Source organism: Danio rerio, chromosome 2 (assembly GCF_052040795.2).
Source record: "Danio rerio strain M-AB ecotype USA chromosome 2, GRCz13ab, whole genome shotgun sequence".
In the NCBI taxonomy this organism is placed as follows: Eukaryota; Metazoa; Chordata; class Actinopteri; order Cypriniformes; family Danionidae; genus Danio; species Danio rerio.
Window position 1 is genome coordinate 63167501 of NC_141022.1, and position 15000 is coordinate 63182500.

The 15000-nt window shown below is 36.7% G+C and overlaps 1 protein-coding gene across 22 annotated transcripts in view; it reads left to right on the plus strand.

Moving 5' to 3' along the window:
* The window catches only part of si:ch1073-391i24.1, a 329366-nt gene that overhangs the window by 191514 nt on the left and 122852 nt on the right, over positions 1 to 15000 (plus strand). For all 22 annotated transcript variants that reach the window (XR_015477484.1, XR_015477485.1, XR_015477486.1 and 19 more), the window contains 4 exon segments: positions 1 to 34; positions 2493 to 2602; positions 9290 to 9491; positions 11999 to 12101. The exon segment at positions 1 to 34 is cut by the window's left edge and continues 272 nt beyond it. Coding sequence is in view for 8 of the 22 variants with exons in the window: in NM_001443393.1 (NP_001430322.1) it covers positions 1 to 34; positions 2493 to 2602; positions 9290 to 9491; positions 11999 to 12101 (449 nt within the window). In the remaining 14 variants the exon portion in view is untranslated.

A 15000-nucleotide genomic window follows, 5' to 3' on the forward strand; every position in this document is an offset into this window, starting at 1 on the left:
AGCGCAGAGATACACCTGCAGACACAGCAGGACGGTCAGACCACAGTGACACACCACACTCAGAGCTCATAGACACCTCACGGGGCCAGATCCTACCATTCTGTTCACCTTTCACAACATCCATCATCATTTCATTCTGTCCATCCCTACACTGTTCTATCATTCCATCCATCCATCCATCCATCCATCCATCTACTTACTGTTCTATCATTCCATCAATCCGTCAACCCATCCATCAATCCATCCATCTATCAATCTACCTACCATTATATCTTTTCATCCATCCATCCATCAATCCATCAACCAATCCATCCATCCATCAATCCATCAACCAATCCATCCATCCATCAATCCATCAATCAATCCAACAATCAATCCATCCATTCTTCCATCCATCAATCAATCAATCCATCCATCAATCCATCCATCCATCCATCAATCTACCTACCATTATATCTTTCATCCATCCATCCTTCCATCCATCCATCCATCCATCCATCAATCAATCCAACAATCAATCCATCCATTCTTCCATCCATCAAATAATCCATCCATCCATCTACCTACTGTTATATGTTTTCATCCATCCATCCATCCATCCATCATTCTATCCACCAATCAATCTACTTACCATTCTATAATGTCATCCATCCACAAATCAATCCATCCATCCATCCATCCATTCACTGTTCTATCATTTTATCCATCCATCAATCTATCCATCCATCCATCCATCTACCCGCCGTACTATCATTTCATCCATCCATCCATTCATCCATCCACCCATCCATCCATCTAACCACTGTTCTATCATTCTATCCATCCATCTATCCATCCATCAATCTACCCACCACTCTATCATTCCATCCATCCATTTACTGCTCTATCATTTCAATCATCCATCCATCATTCTATCCATCTATCCATCCATCCATTCTTTTCATTTCATTCATTCTTCCATTCATCGTTATATCAATCCATCCATCCAACATTCTCATTTTATCCATCCTTTTATCCTTCATTATATCATTCGATCCATCCATCTATCCATCATTCATCCATTAATATTTCATTCTATCATTCCATCCATCCATCCATTGTTCTTTTATACCACCCATCTATCTATTTATCATTATATAATTCCTTTCATCTATCTATTCATCCATCCATCCATTCATCATAATATAATTTCATCCATCCTTCCGTCCATCAATCATTCTATTTATCCATCTATTTATCCAACCATCAATTGTTCTATCATTCCATCCATCAATCCATCCATCCATCCATCCATCCATCCATCCATCATTCTATCATGCCATCCATCTATCCATCCATCATCCATCAATTGTTCAATCATTTCATTCATCTATCCACCCCTCCATCCAACATTGAATCTTTCTATCCATCCATCCATCCATCCATCCATCCATCATTATATCATATCATATCATTCCATCCATCCATCATTATATCATTCCATCCATCCATCCATTCATCAGTATATCATTCCATCCATCCATCCATCCATCATTATATCATTCCATCCATCCATCCATCCATCCATCATTATATCATTCCATCCATCCATCCATCATTATATCATTCCATCCATCCATCCATCCATTCATCATTATATCATTCCATCCATTCCTCTATACCTCCATCCATCATTATATCATTCCATCCATCCCTCCATCATTATATCATTCCATCCATTCCTCTATACCTCCATCCATCATTATATCATTCCATCCATCCATCCATCCCTTCATTATTATATCATTCCATCCCTCCCTCTATACCTCCATCCATCATTATATCATTCCATCCATCCATCCATCATTATATCATTCCATCCTTCCATCTATTTATTTTATGTGTTATGTGTGAAATGTGTTCCAGAAACAAACAAGTAAACTTTGCACACCAAGAAATGTAACCATTCTCATCCCATTTAAACCAGTGATGTTCCAAAAACACTGATCTTAGAAGAAAATATATTAATTCACAGTCGTATACAAAAGTAATGTAACTAGAAACACACACACACACACACACACACACACACACACAGATGTTTGCTGAACTGAAGACTCATCATTGCTGTATTCCAGATGAAGAGTGATTATAAACGATGAGCATCAGTGATGGAGACACTGTGAACACATCCTCATCTTATTTCATATATCGGTGAGGCTGATTTCCTTCAGTGCGCTGAAACTCTGACATTTACCCTGAATGTCTAATTACGCTCTCATTAGCAGAGCCGCTCTGATGGAACAAACATCAGTTCTGTGTTTCCTGCGATCGGCAACCTTTATAAATAATTAGACACCTGAGCTGCACACACACACACACACACATAATTTTGTACACATTTTTCCGTGAATTTTATATATTATATTATATTATATTTTAATCATAAAAAATATTTTCTTGGAGAGCTGAATTTGTGTTTTGATCATGTGTATGATGTCACTTCCTGTCAGTGCCGGGAGAAGTTCCTCTGGACTCCATTCAGGCCAGTGTTTATGAGGACAAGATCCTGCTGAAATGGAGAGAGCCGGTGCAGACCTTCGGCATCATCACGCAGTATGAGGTAAACAACAGACACTTTACCCCGGCAACAACACTAAACGCCACAGTGACCATTTTAAAAAACCTTTTAGTAAATATCCAGAACACAACAACACCATAGTTACCAAAACAACAATATAGTAACCATTCAAAACACTCCAGCAACAACACAATACACCCTAGTTACCAAACAGCATCATAGTAACCATGCAGAACACTCCATTATCAACAATAAGCACTCTAGTAAACAATTTAAAACCTTGTAGTAACATCCAGATTACCGCAGCAACAACACAAAACACCCTAGATACTAAACAACACCACAGTACCCATCCAGATCACCTCATCAACAACACTAAACACCCTTGTAATCAATTACCTACATCAAAATAGCCACCCAGATCACACCGGCAATAACACCAGACACCCTAGTGACCAGTTTAACACCTCAAAATAACCATTCATAACATCCAGGCAACAGCACTAAACACCCTAGTAATCAAAAAACAACATCATTAGTAACCACCTAGATCACCTTGGCAACAACACTAAGCATCCTAGTAACCAATTTAAAACCTCATAGTAACCATCAGAACACCCAGGCAACAACACAATACTTCTTAGTAACCAAACAACATCAGTATAACCATCTAGATCACCCCGTCAAGAATGCAAAACCCTCTAGACACCAAACAACGGCATCAAAAAAACCCACTAAGATCAACCCGGCAGCAACACTAAACGCCCTAGTAACCAATGTAAAACCTCATAGCAACCATCCAGAACACCCAGGCTATAACACTAAACACCCTAGTAATTAATTTACTGCATCATTAGTAACCACTCAGATCACCTCGGCAACAACACTAAGCACCCTTGTAACCAATTTAAAACCTCATAGAAACCACCAGAACACCCATGCAACAACATAAAACTTCTTAGTAACATCATAGTAACTATCTAGATCCCCCTGGCAACAACACTAAGCCCCTAGTAACTAATTTAAAACCTTGTAGTTACCAACCTGAACACACCAACAACAACACAATACACCTGAGTTACCAAATAGCATCATAGTTACTATCCAGAACACACCCTTAACAACACTAAGCACCATAGTAACCAATATTTAAGTTCCAGAACACCCAGACAACAACTCTAAACACCCTAGTAACCAATTAACAACATCACAGTAACCAGAACACACAGTCAATAATGCTAATAGCATCATAGTAACTATCCAGAACACCCCTTTAACAACACTAAGCACCCTAGTAACCAAACAACAACATCAGAATAACCATCTAGATTACCCTGGCACCAACACTAAACACCCTAGTAACCAATTAACAGCATCAAAATAAACACTCAGATCACCCCGGCAACAACACTAAGCACTCTAGTAACCAATTTAAAACCTGGTGGTAACCATCCAGAACACACCGACAACAATGCAGTATACCCTAGTTACCAAACGGCATCAGATTAACTATCTAGAGCGCCTCTTTAACAATACTAAGCACCCTAGTAACCAATTAACAGCATGAAAATAAACACTTAGATCACCTCGGCAACAATACTAAGCAATCTAGTAACCAATTTTAACCTCCAGAATGCAGAGACAACAGCACAAAACTCCTTAGTAACCAAACAATAACATCAGAGTAACTATCTAGATCACTCTGGCAACAACACAATACACCGTAGCCAAACAATGGCATAGTAACCATACAGATCATCCTAGCAGCAACACTTAATACCCTAGTAACCAATTAACAGCATCAAATAATACACTCAGATCACCCCAGTAACAACACTAAGCACCTTAGTAACCAATAGTAATGGGACCTCACAGATACCAATCAATGCCTTCTAGTAATAATAACCTTATAGTAGCCATCCAGAACACACCAACCCTAGTTAACCTCCAGAACACCCAGACAACAGCACAAAACTCCCTAGTAACCAAACAACGACTTCAGAGTAACTATCTAGATCACCCCGGCAACAACACAACAACGCTAGCCAAACAAAGGCGTAGTAACCATACAGATCATCCCAGCAGCAACACTAAATATACTAGTAACCAATTAACAGCATCAAATAAAACACTCAAGTCAACCCGGTAACAACACTAAGCACCCTAGTAACCAACTGCAATGTAATCTCACAGTAACCATCCACATTGCCCCAGGCAACAGTACAAAACTCTCGAGTAAAACACCCTAGATACCATCCATCTACTCACCATTCTATCATTACATCCATCTATCCATCCTTTCATCTATCCTTTCATCCATCATTAAATCATTACATCCATCATTTCTTCTATCATTCCATCCATCTATCGCTTTATCATGCCATCCATCCATCCATCCATCCATCCATCCATCATTTCATCCATCATTATATCATTCCATCCATCGTTTTATTATATCATCCCTCCATCCATAGATCCATCGTTCTATTTTGTCATCCATCCATCCATCCATCAATCCATCCAGCCATCCATCTTTCTATTATGTCATCCATCCATCCATCCATCACGTCATCCATCCATCCATTATTCTTTTATGTCATCCATCCATCCATCCATCATGTCATCCATCCATCCATCGTTCTATTATGTCATCCAGCCATCCATCCATCCATCCATCCATCCATCCATCAATCCATCCATCGTTCTATTATGTCATCCATCCATCCATCCATCTATCAACCATCCATCGTTCTTTTATGTCATCCATCCATCCATCCATCCATCTATCAATCCATCCATCCATCGTTCTATTTTGTTATCCATCCATCTATCAATCCATCCAGCCATCCATCGTTCTATTATGTCATCCATCCATCCATCTATCAATCCATCCATCGTTCTTTTATGTCATCCATCCATCCATCCATCCATCCATCGTTCTATTATGTCATCCATCCATCCATCAATCCATCCATCGTTCTTTTATGTCATCCATCCATCCATCCATCCATCCATCTATCAATCCATCCATCCATCACTCTATTTTGTTATCCATCCATCTATCAATCCATCCAGCCATCCATCGTTCTATTATGTCATGCATCCATCCATCTATCCATCCATTCTTCCATCCATCGATCCATCCATCCATCCATCCATCATTCCATCCTTCCATCCATCCATCATTTCATCCATCATTATATCATTCCATCCATCAATTGTTCTATCATTCTATCCATGCATCATTCTATTATGCCATCCATCCATCCATCCAACATTCTTTTATGCTATCCATCCATCCATCCATCCATCCATGCATTGTTATATATCATTACAACCATCCATTCATCCATTCTTCCGTCCATCCATCCATCCCTCCATCCATCCATCCATTGTTCTATCATTCCATCCATCTATCCATCCATACTTAGTATCGGTATCCATACCAAAGATACCAATCAATGTCGTTGTAATCATTCAGAACACTCGGCAACAAAAACACCCTAGTAACCAAATAACAACACCCTAGTAATTATATAGATCACTGAAGCAACAACTCTAAACACCCTAGTAATCAATTACCAATATCATAGTAACCAAACAGCTCACCCCAGCAACAACACTAAGCACCCTAGTAACCAATTTAAAACCTCATAGTAACCATCAGAATAGGCAACAGTATAAGACTGTCTTGGGATGACTTTTATCATGATTTGAGATTTTTTTCATATTGTGTGTGTGTGTGTGCATGTGCGCGTGCGCGCGTGTGTGTGTGTGTGTGTGTGTGTGACGGGTCTGAGCGTACACTGGATTGTCCGTGAGCCCACAGTGACGTCCTGCCTTTGATTTGACAGTATCAAAGAGTTGAGGCTGAGTCTCTCTGACGGCCCACGATATCAAAAGGACAGTTTGGGCTTTTTTCCCCTCTTATCAAGGGAACCTGATCCTTCCTTTCCTTCCTCCCGCTCTCACTGATTCCTCACACTCTGTCTTCTGCATTCCCGGTGAGATTCGCTGTCCTCAGTTTCCCCGTTCCTCTGCTCTTGTCAGTCGGATGTTCGCGTTTCTCATTTTGCGGGGAAATGATTGAATTCTAATAGCAGCGAGGATGCTGTGGAAAAAATCTCTGGAAATCAAAGTGTTTGGAGTACGACGCTTCATTAGTGAAGCCGTAATGAACAAACTCCTCCAAATATGAGAAGCAAGACGTTTTCCCCTTTCAAATTCCGTCAGAAGTGGATGCTGTTATTGATTTTTTTATTTATTTATCGCAGGCTGATAATTGAAATGGGCCTTGAAGCATTTCAGAGATAATGGAGTCTAATTTGGCGCAGCTCAAAGGACGTCTTGATGCATTTGTTCGGGTGTCACCAGCTATGTTTCCATCCAACTCTTATTATATGTGTGTTTTGGGGAAAAAAAACCTGCTTAATGGAATCTTGAAAATGTGCATAAAACATATCTGCACAACTGAGTGGGATTCATACGATACGAAAGAATGCACATCACCTCTGCTGTATCCATTCACTCATTCATTCATTCTCCTTCGGCATAGTCTCTTTATTCATCAGGGGTCGCCACAGCGGAATGAACCACCAACTATTCCAGCATATGTTTTACACAATAATCAATTAAGTTCATCTTCATTTCTCCAGCGCTTCTCCAGTGTAGAGTGTGTGTCAGCAGCTGAACACAGGAGTTCTGGTAAACTGAAGCTGTGTCAGTCCAGTGTTCAGAGCTGACGTGCAGTTCAGTGTGGTTTAATCTTCACTGCTGAAAGTCCAAACAGAAAATGTGTTTGCTGAATGAATGAATAAATAAATAAAATAAGTATTTATTGGCTGAATTAAGTTTTAAATAAATGAATGATTGAATGCCTAAATAAATTATTAAATAAATGAATGATTGAATGCCTAAATAAATGAATAAGTAAATGGCTGTGTGAATGAATGAATGAATGAATGAATGAATGAATGAATTAATGATTGGATGGATGAATGAATGAATGAATGATTTAACTGCTGAATGAATGAATAAATAAATGAAAGAATTATTTAATGGCTTAATAAAGTTTTAAATGAATAAATGATTGAATGGCTGAACGAATGAATAAATAAATGAACGAGTAAATGGCTGAATAAATGTATAAATAAATGGCTGAATGAATTATTAAATGGCTGATTGATTAGCTAAAATAACAAATATAGATGAATGATTAAATGGCTGAATATAGGAATGAATGGCTGAATGAACGATTGAATGGCTGATTGAATGAATTATTGAATTGCTGAATGAATAAATAAAGAAATAAAAATATTGAATGGCTAATCGTGTGAATGAATGAATGATTAAATGGCTGAATGAAGAATAAACAAATGAATGAATGAATGAATGAATGAATGAATGAATGAATGAATGAATGAATGAATGAATGAATGAATGAATGAATGAATGTGTTTTATTCATAAATCAGATTTGCTACTTTGGATGGGAATGGGATGGAAACAGCTGGTTGAATGAATTATTGAATTGCTGCATGAATAAATAAAAAAATAAAATTATTTAATGGCTAAATAAATGTATAAATGAATTTAGATTGAATTGGTGAAAGAATGAATGATTAAATTGATTAAATAAACAAATGAATAAACAATTTAATGGCTGAATGAATGATTAAATAACTGATTGATTAGCAAAATTAATGAATAAATGGCTGAATTAATGAATGAATGATTGAATGAATTATTGAATTGCTGACGGAATAAATAAACACATTAAATTATTTAATGGTCAAATGTATAAATGAATGAATGATTGAATTGCTAAATGAATGAATGATTGAATGAATGATTGAATTGCTGAATGAATAAATTAACAAATTAAATTATTTAATGGCTAAATGTGTAAATGAATAAATGATTGAATTGCTAAATGAATGAATGAATAAATGATTGAATGAATGAATTGATGAATGAATTGCTGAATGAATTGCTGAATGAATGAATGAATGAATGAATGAATGAATGAATGAATGAATGAATGAATGAATGAATGAATGAATGAATGACAGTTTTATGCATAAATCAGATTTGCTACTTTGGATGGGAATTGGATGGAAACAGCTGATTGATTGAATGATTGAATTGCTGAATGAATAAATGAACAAATTAAATTATTTAATGGCTAAATAAATGATTGAATTGCTGAATGAATGAATTGCTTAATGAATGAATGAATGAATGAATGAATGAATGAATGAAAGAATAAATGAATTGCTGAATGAATGAATTGCTAAATGAATTAATGAATGACAGTTTTATGCATCAAATTTGCTACTTTGGAAGGGACGGAAACAGCTGAATATTGAATGAATAAATTAATTAATTAATGATTTATTGTCTGAATAAATGTATAAATAAATGAATGGTTGAATTGCTGAATGAATGAATGAATGAATGAATGAATGAATAATTAAATGGCTGAATGAATTAATTAATAAATGAATAGCTAAATGAATGATTGATTGGCTTAATGAATAAATGATTAAATTAATCAATTAATTAATCAGTTTTATGCATGAATCAAATTTGCTACTTTGGATGGGATGGAAACAGAAGAATGAACGAACGAACAAACAAAAGTTTTGCGCATGAATCAAACGTACAACCTTGGATGGGATGGAAACACAGCTACTGTGTGATGTTAATGTGTGTGTGTGTGTGTTTGCAGATCTCCTATAAAGCCGTCAGCTCCTTCGACCCAGTGCTGGATCTCTCTAACCAGAGCGGGAAGGTGGTTAAACTGGGGAATGAGACGGGTCACGTGTTCTTGGGTCTATATCCTGGATCCACATACTCCTTCACCCTCAGAGCCAGCACTATTAAAGGCTACGGGCCGCCCGCCATCACACAGGCCACCACCAAGATCTCAGGTCAGTTTCTGCAGCACAAGACACCACAGAAACCTTTGAGGACCTGTATTAATATTCAGCCAGAACACTCAAGCCCAGCAGACACTTCACAAACACCACCTGACAACCATCTAGCAACCACATAGCAACAGCTTAGTTACCACCCAGAAAACTGCAGCATACGAGGAACCAGAAATGCTCTAGCAACCCCTTAGTGACTAGAAACAACTTAGCAACCTCATGGTAACCATCCAGATTAGCAACATCCTATTATTCCTAAATGTCCTAGCCACAACCTAGCAACCTCTTAGTTACCAGCCAAAACACTCTAGCAACCTCCTAGCAACCATTAATGCTCTATCATCCACCTATCAACCACTTAGTTATTACCATGAACACTCGAGGAGCATACTAGTAACCAGAACTGCTCTAGCAACCACCTAGCAACCACTTAGTTACCATCATAAACATTATAGCAGCTTACTAGTAACCATAACTGCTCTAGCAATCACCTAGCAACCCCTTAATTACCAGCCAGAACACTCTAGCAACTTCCTAGCAACCATTAATGCTCTATCATTCACCTATCAACCACTTAGTTACCACCATGAACACTCTATGAGCAAACTAGCAACCAGAACTGCTCTGACAACCACCTAGGGACTAAAAAAACATCAGAGCAAACTCCCGGTAACCACACCGAACACTCTAGCAACCTTTAAATGAGCAGAAAATCTCTAGCAACCACCTAGCAACCCCTTATTAACCAACCTGAACACTATAGCAACCACATAGTAATCAGAATTGCTCTAGCAGCCACCTAGCAACACCTTAGTTACCACCCTGAACACTACTGCAGAATACTAGTAACCACAAATGCCCTAGCAACCACCTAGCAACCACCTAGTAACCAAAAACATTAAAGCAACATTAAAGCAACCTCCCAGTAACCACCCAAAACATTCTAGCAACATCTTAATAACCAGAAATGCTCCAGCCACCACACACCAACCCCTTAGTTACCGGCCAGAACACTCTAGCAGCAAACTAGTTACCAGAACTGCTCTTGCAACCACCTAGCAATCTCCTAGTGACCAGAAACAATAGGGCAACCTCCCGGTAACCAACCAAAACACATACAACATCTTAGGAACCAAAAAGGCTATAGCCACCACCTAGCAACCTCTTAGTTACCAGCCAGAACACTCTATCAACCTCCTAGCAACCGTTAATGCTCTAGCATCCACCTATCAACTCCTTAGCTACTCCCCTGAACTCTATAGCAGCATACTAGTAACCAGAAATGCCCTAGCAACCACCTAGCAACCCCCTAGTGACCAGAAACATTTTAGCAACCTCCTGGTAACCACCCAGAACTTTCAAGCAATCTCCTAGAAACCAGAAATGCCCTCTCAACCCCCTCTCAACCCCTTAATAACCACTCAAGACATTCTAGCAACATCCAGAAATTATCCACCTAGCAACCCATATGTTACCAGCCAGAACACTCTAGCAACCTCCTGCCAACCATTAATGCTCTACCATCCACTATCAAACACTTAGTTACCACCATGAACACTCCATGAGCAAACTAGCAACCAGAACTGCTCCAGCAACCACCTAGCAACCCCCTAGTAACTAGAAACATCAAAGCAACCTCCCGGTAACCACTCCGAACACTCTAGCAACCTTCAAATAACCAGAAAAGCTCTAGCAACCACCTAGCAACCCCTTAGTAACCAGCCAGAACACTCTAGCAACCACATAGTAATCAGAATTGCTCTAGCAACCACCTACCAACACCTTAGTTACCACCCTGAACACTACTGCATACTAGTAACCACGAATGCCCTAGCAACCCCCTGGTAACTACCCGGAACACTCTAGCAATCTCCTAGTAACTAGAAATGCCCTATTAACCACCTATCAACCCCTTATTTAACCACCCAAAACACTCTAGCAACATCTTAGTAACCACAAATTATCCTGCAACCACCTAGCAACCCATTAGTTACCAGCAAAAACACTATCAACCTCCTAGTAACCAGAAATGCTTTAGCAACCACCTAACAACCCCCTAGTGACCAGAAACGTCTTAGCAACCTCTTGGTAACTACCCAGAACACTCTAGCAACCTCATAGTAACCGGAAATGCTCTAGCAACCACCTAGCAACCCATTTGTAACCGGAGATGCTCTTGCAACACCCTAACAACACCCTACTAGATGCCGGAAGCCCCTTCAAACTCTTAATAGAAAGCGTGCAGTAACACTGCAGGGAGCAGGCGCAGCTGTCACAGCGGTGCACATGTTCCTGGGTGTGTAAATCCACATTTCTTGGTGAAGTGTGAAAATGAGGACAGAAAATTGTGATTTAAAAAAAAGATTCAGCAATTTTAAATGCAGAAACACATAAAAGGAAGACCTGAAGATGCATTTCAAGCCTCTTTAAGCACTGGACACGATACTATAAGAGTGAATGTGTGTGTGTGTGTGTGTGTGTGTGTGTGTGTGTGTGTGTGTGTATAGCTCCGCTGATGCCGGCGTATGATCAGGAGTCTCCGCTGAACCAGACGGACAGCAGTGTTACGGTGGTGCTGAAGCCGGCGCAGAGTCGCGGAGCTCCAGTCAGGTACGGCCGTCTGTCTCCTTCCCATGATGCTTCACTTCTGCTCAAACGCGGATGCTCATCCGCTCTCCGTTTAGCTTTTTAACTGTTCTCCTCCTGCATTGTTTGTGCATTCCTGCGAGTGACGGCTTTGAAGAGCAGAACAAAGAGTGTGTGTGTGTGTGCATGTGTGTGTGTGTGCGCGCGTGTGTGTCTTCAGAGCGGCACCCCTGAAGTTCTTTCATGTGTGTGTGTGTGTGTGTGTGTGTGTGTGTGACCGTGGCCTCTGACTGTCCCTGCGCTCGCAGAAAACACTGCAGCACAATCAGCCCTCATTAGTGAACACTGCACGCCGTCTGCACTCGCATTACAGCCCTCAATCAACACAACAACGGGAGATGGCAGATTTGCATTCAGAAGATCAAGATTTCACCGTCATTTGCATGATATCCAGGCATATTTAGACACGATGTTCATGTTTAGAGGACAGTATAGGATGTGCTTGAAGGTGTTTGTTGTTTAGATCAGCCGTGCGAAAGTAAAGGGGGAAATGAAAATGTTCGGAGAAATGCAAAATGCTGAAAACAAACTGAGTTAAAAATGCAAAACAGAGCCAATAAATCAGTATACAATTATAAATATGTGTAAAATGATGAACAGAATTTAAACATTAATCATAATATGACATTTTACTAACGCCAAACAGATTTTTAGTAAAGTATATGTGATTTAATTAGACCTTTTATAGTAAATACTTATTTTAAAATATAAAATGTTAACATATTTATTTATAAAATATAAAATAATTAAAGGTATATAAAAAATTGGGGCAACACGGTGGCTCAGTGGTTAGCACTGCAGCCTCACAGCAAGAAGATCGCTGGTTCGAGTCCCGGCTGGGTCAGTTGGTGTTTCTGTGTGGAGTTTGCATGTTCTCCCCGTGTTGGTGTGGGTTTCCTCCGGGTGCTCCAGTGTTCCCCACAGTCCAAACACATGCGCTATAGGGGAACTGATCAACTAATCCAGCTGTAGTGTATGAGTGTGTATGGGTGATTCCCAGTACTGGGTTGCGACTGAAAGGGCATCCACTGTGTAAAAGCATATGCTGGAATAGTTGGCGGTTCATTCCGCTGGGGTGACCTTAGATGAATAAAGGGACCAAGCTGAAGGAAAATGAATGAATGAATATATAATATTATGAAAAATAACAAACAAATAACAAGACAAAGCACATGTTTATTGAAGAAGCAAGTACATAAAAAAGATCAAAATAACTGGATTTTTATGGTGATTATTAAATAATATGTAAATATAATAACTCATTACAATAAATACAAACTTGATCCAAACATGCAAATTAAATACAAATAAAATAAAAAATATGTATCAAGTCAATAAATATGTAAATATATTAATAAACAAAGTACAAAAAAATAGAAATCAATTAATTAAAAATAAATATTTTGCGTATAATATTTATGCTGCACATTTTTATATAACTCTTACATTTTTGAGTGTTTCAATAAGAATTTTTATTCAAATAATCCGAATTTTACTAACGACTATTAAGTGATGAATATGCAAATATGATAACTCATTACAATAAACAATTACCTTAATTAAAACATTCACTTTCTGTAAATCAAATGCAAATAAACTGAAAAAGTCAATAAATAACAATTAAATAAATAATTTAATTAATATGTATATATGAATAAATAGAAGACAAATAAATAATAGAAAATAAATAAATTAAAAACTAAATATTTTGGAAATAATATTTATGATACATTTTAATATTACTTATATTTTTAAATGTTTCAATAACAAATTTGATTAAAATTATCAGATTTTTATCAAAAAAAACTTTATAATTAATTATAAATAATAAAATAATATAAATATTAATATAAATAATAAATAATTAATATGCAAATATGATAATTTATTACAATAAACACAAACTTAATTAAAACATTTGCTTGTAGAATAAATACACACACACATATATAATTACAAATCATTAAATATGTAAATAAGTATTACAATAATAATAAACTTTATTAAAACATTTAATTAATGCAAATTAAACGCAAATAAAAATGAAAAAGTCAATAATTAAATAAATAAATGATAATAAACACATAAAGATGTCAATAAAAGTGTAAATATACAGTATGAATAAATAGAAACAATTAATTTAAAACTAAATATTTAGCTAATAATATTTATGATATACATTTTTATTTTTATATAAACTCTTACATGTTTGAATGTTTCAATGACAAATTAATTTATTTTTTTCAATTTAAAAAAAAAACTAATAAATAAAGAATGTGCAATTATGATAACTCATTACAGTAAATAATAAACTTGATTAAAACATTCACTTTATGAAAATTAAATACAAATAAAAATGTAAAAGCCAATAAATAATAATAATAAATAAATGTAAAAAATCAATGAATATGTACATTTATGAATAAATAGAAAACAATACATAAATTATTTAAAAACGAAATGAATAATATTTGATACAAATTTTATATAACTCTTACATTTTTAATATTTTAATTACAAATTTGATAAAATCGTTTAGATTTATAGAAATGATTATTAAATAATTAATATGCAAATATGATAACTTACAATAAACAAAAACAATTAATTGCAATAAATATTAAACTTGAATGAAACATTCACTTAATTAAATGCAAATAAACATATAAAATTCAATAAATAAAAAAGTAAATAAATAAATAAGATGTAAATAATTAAATAAACAAAAAACAGTAAATTAAAAACAAAATACTTCCTAAATAATATTAATAACACACATTTTCTAAGAAGCTGTTTGTCTTTGTGTGTGTTTGAGAACAATATCTCCAGCATAACTCTGACTGTAATGATGAAGTATAAGCTG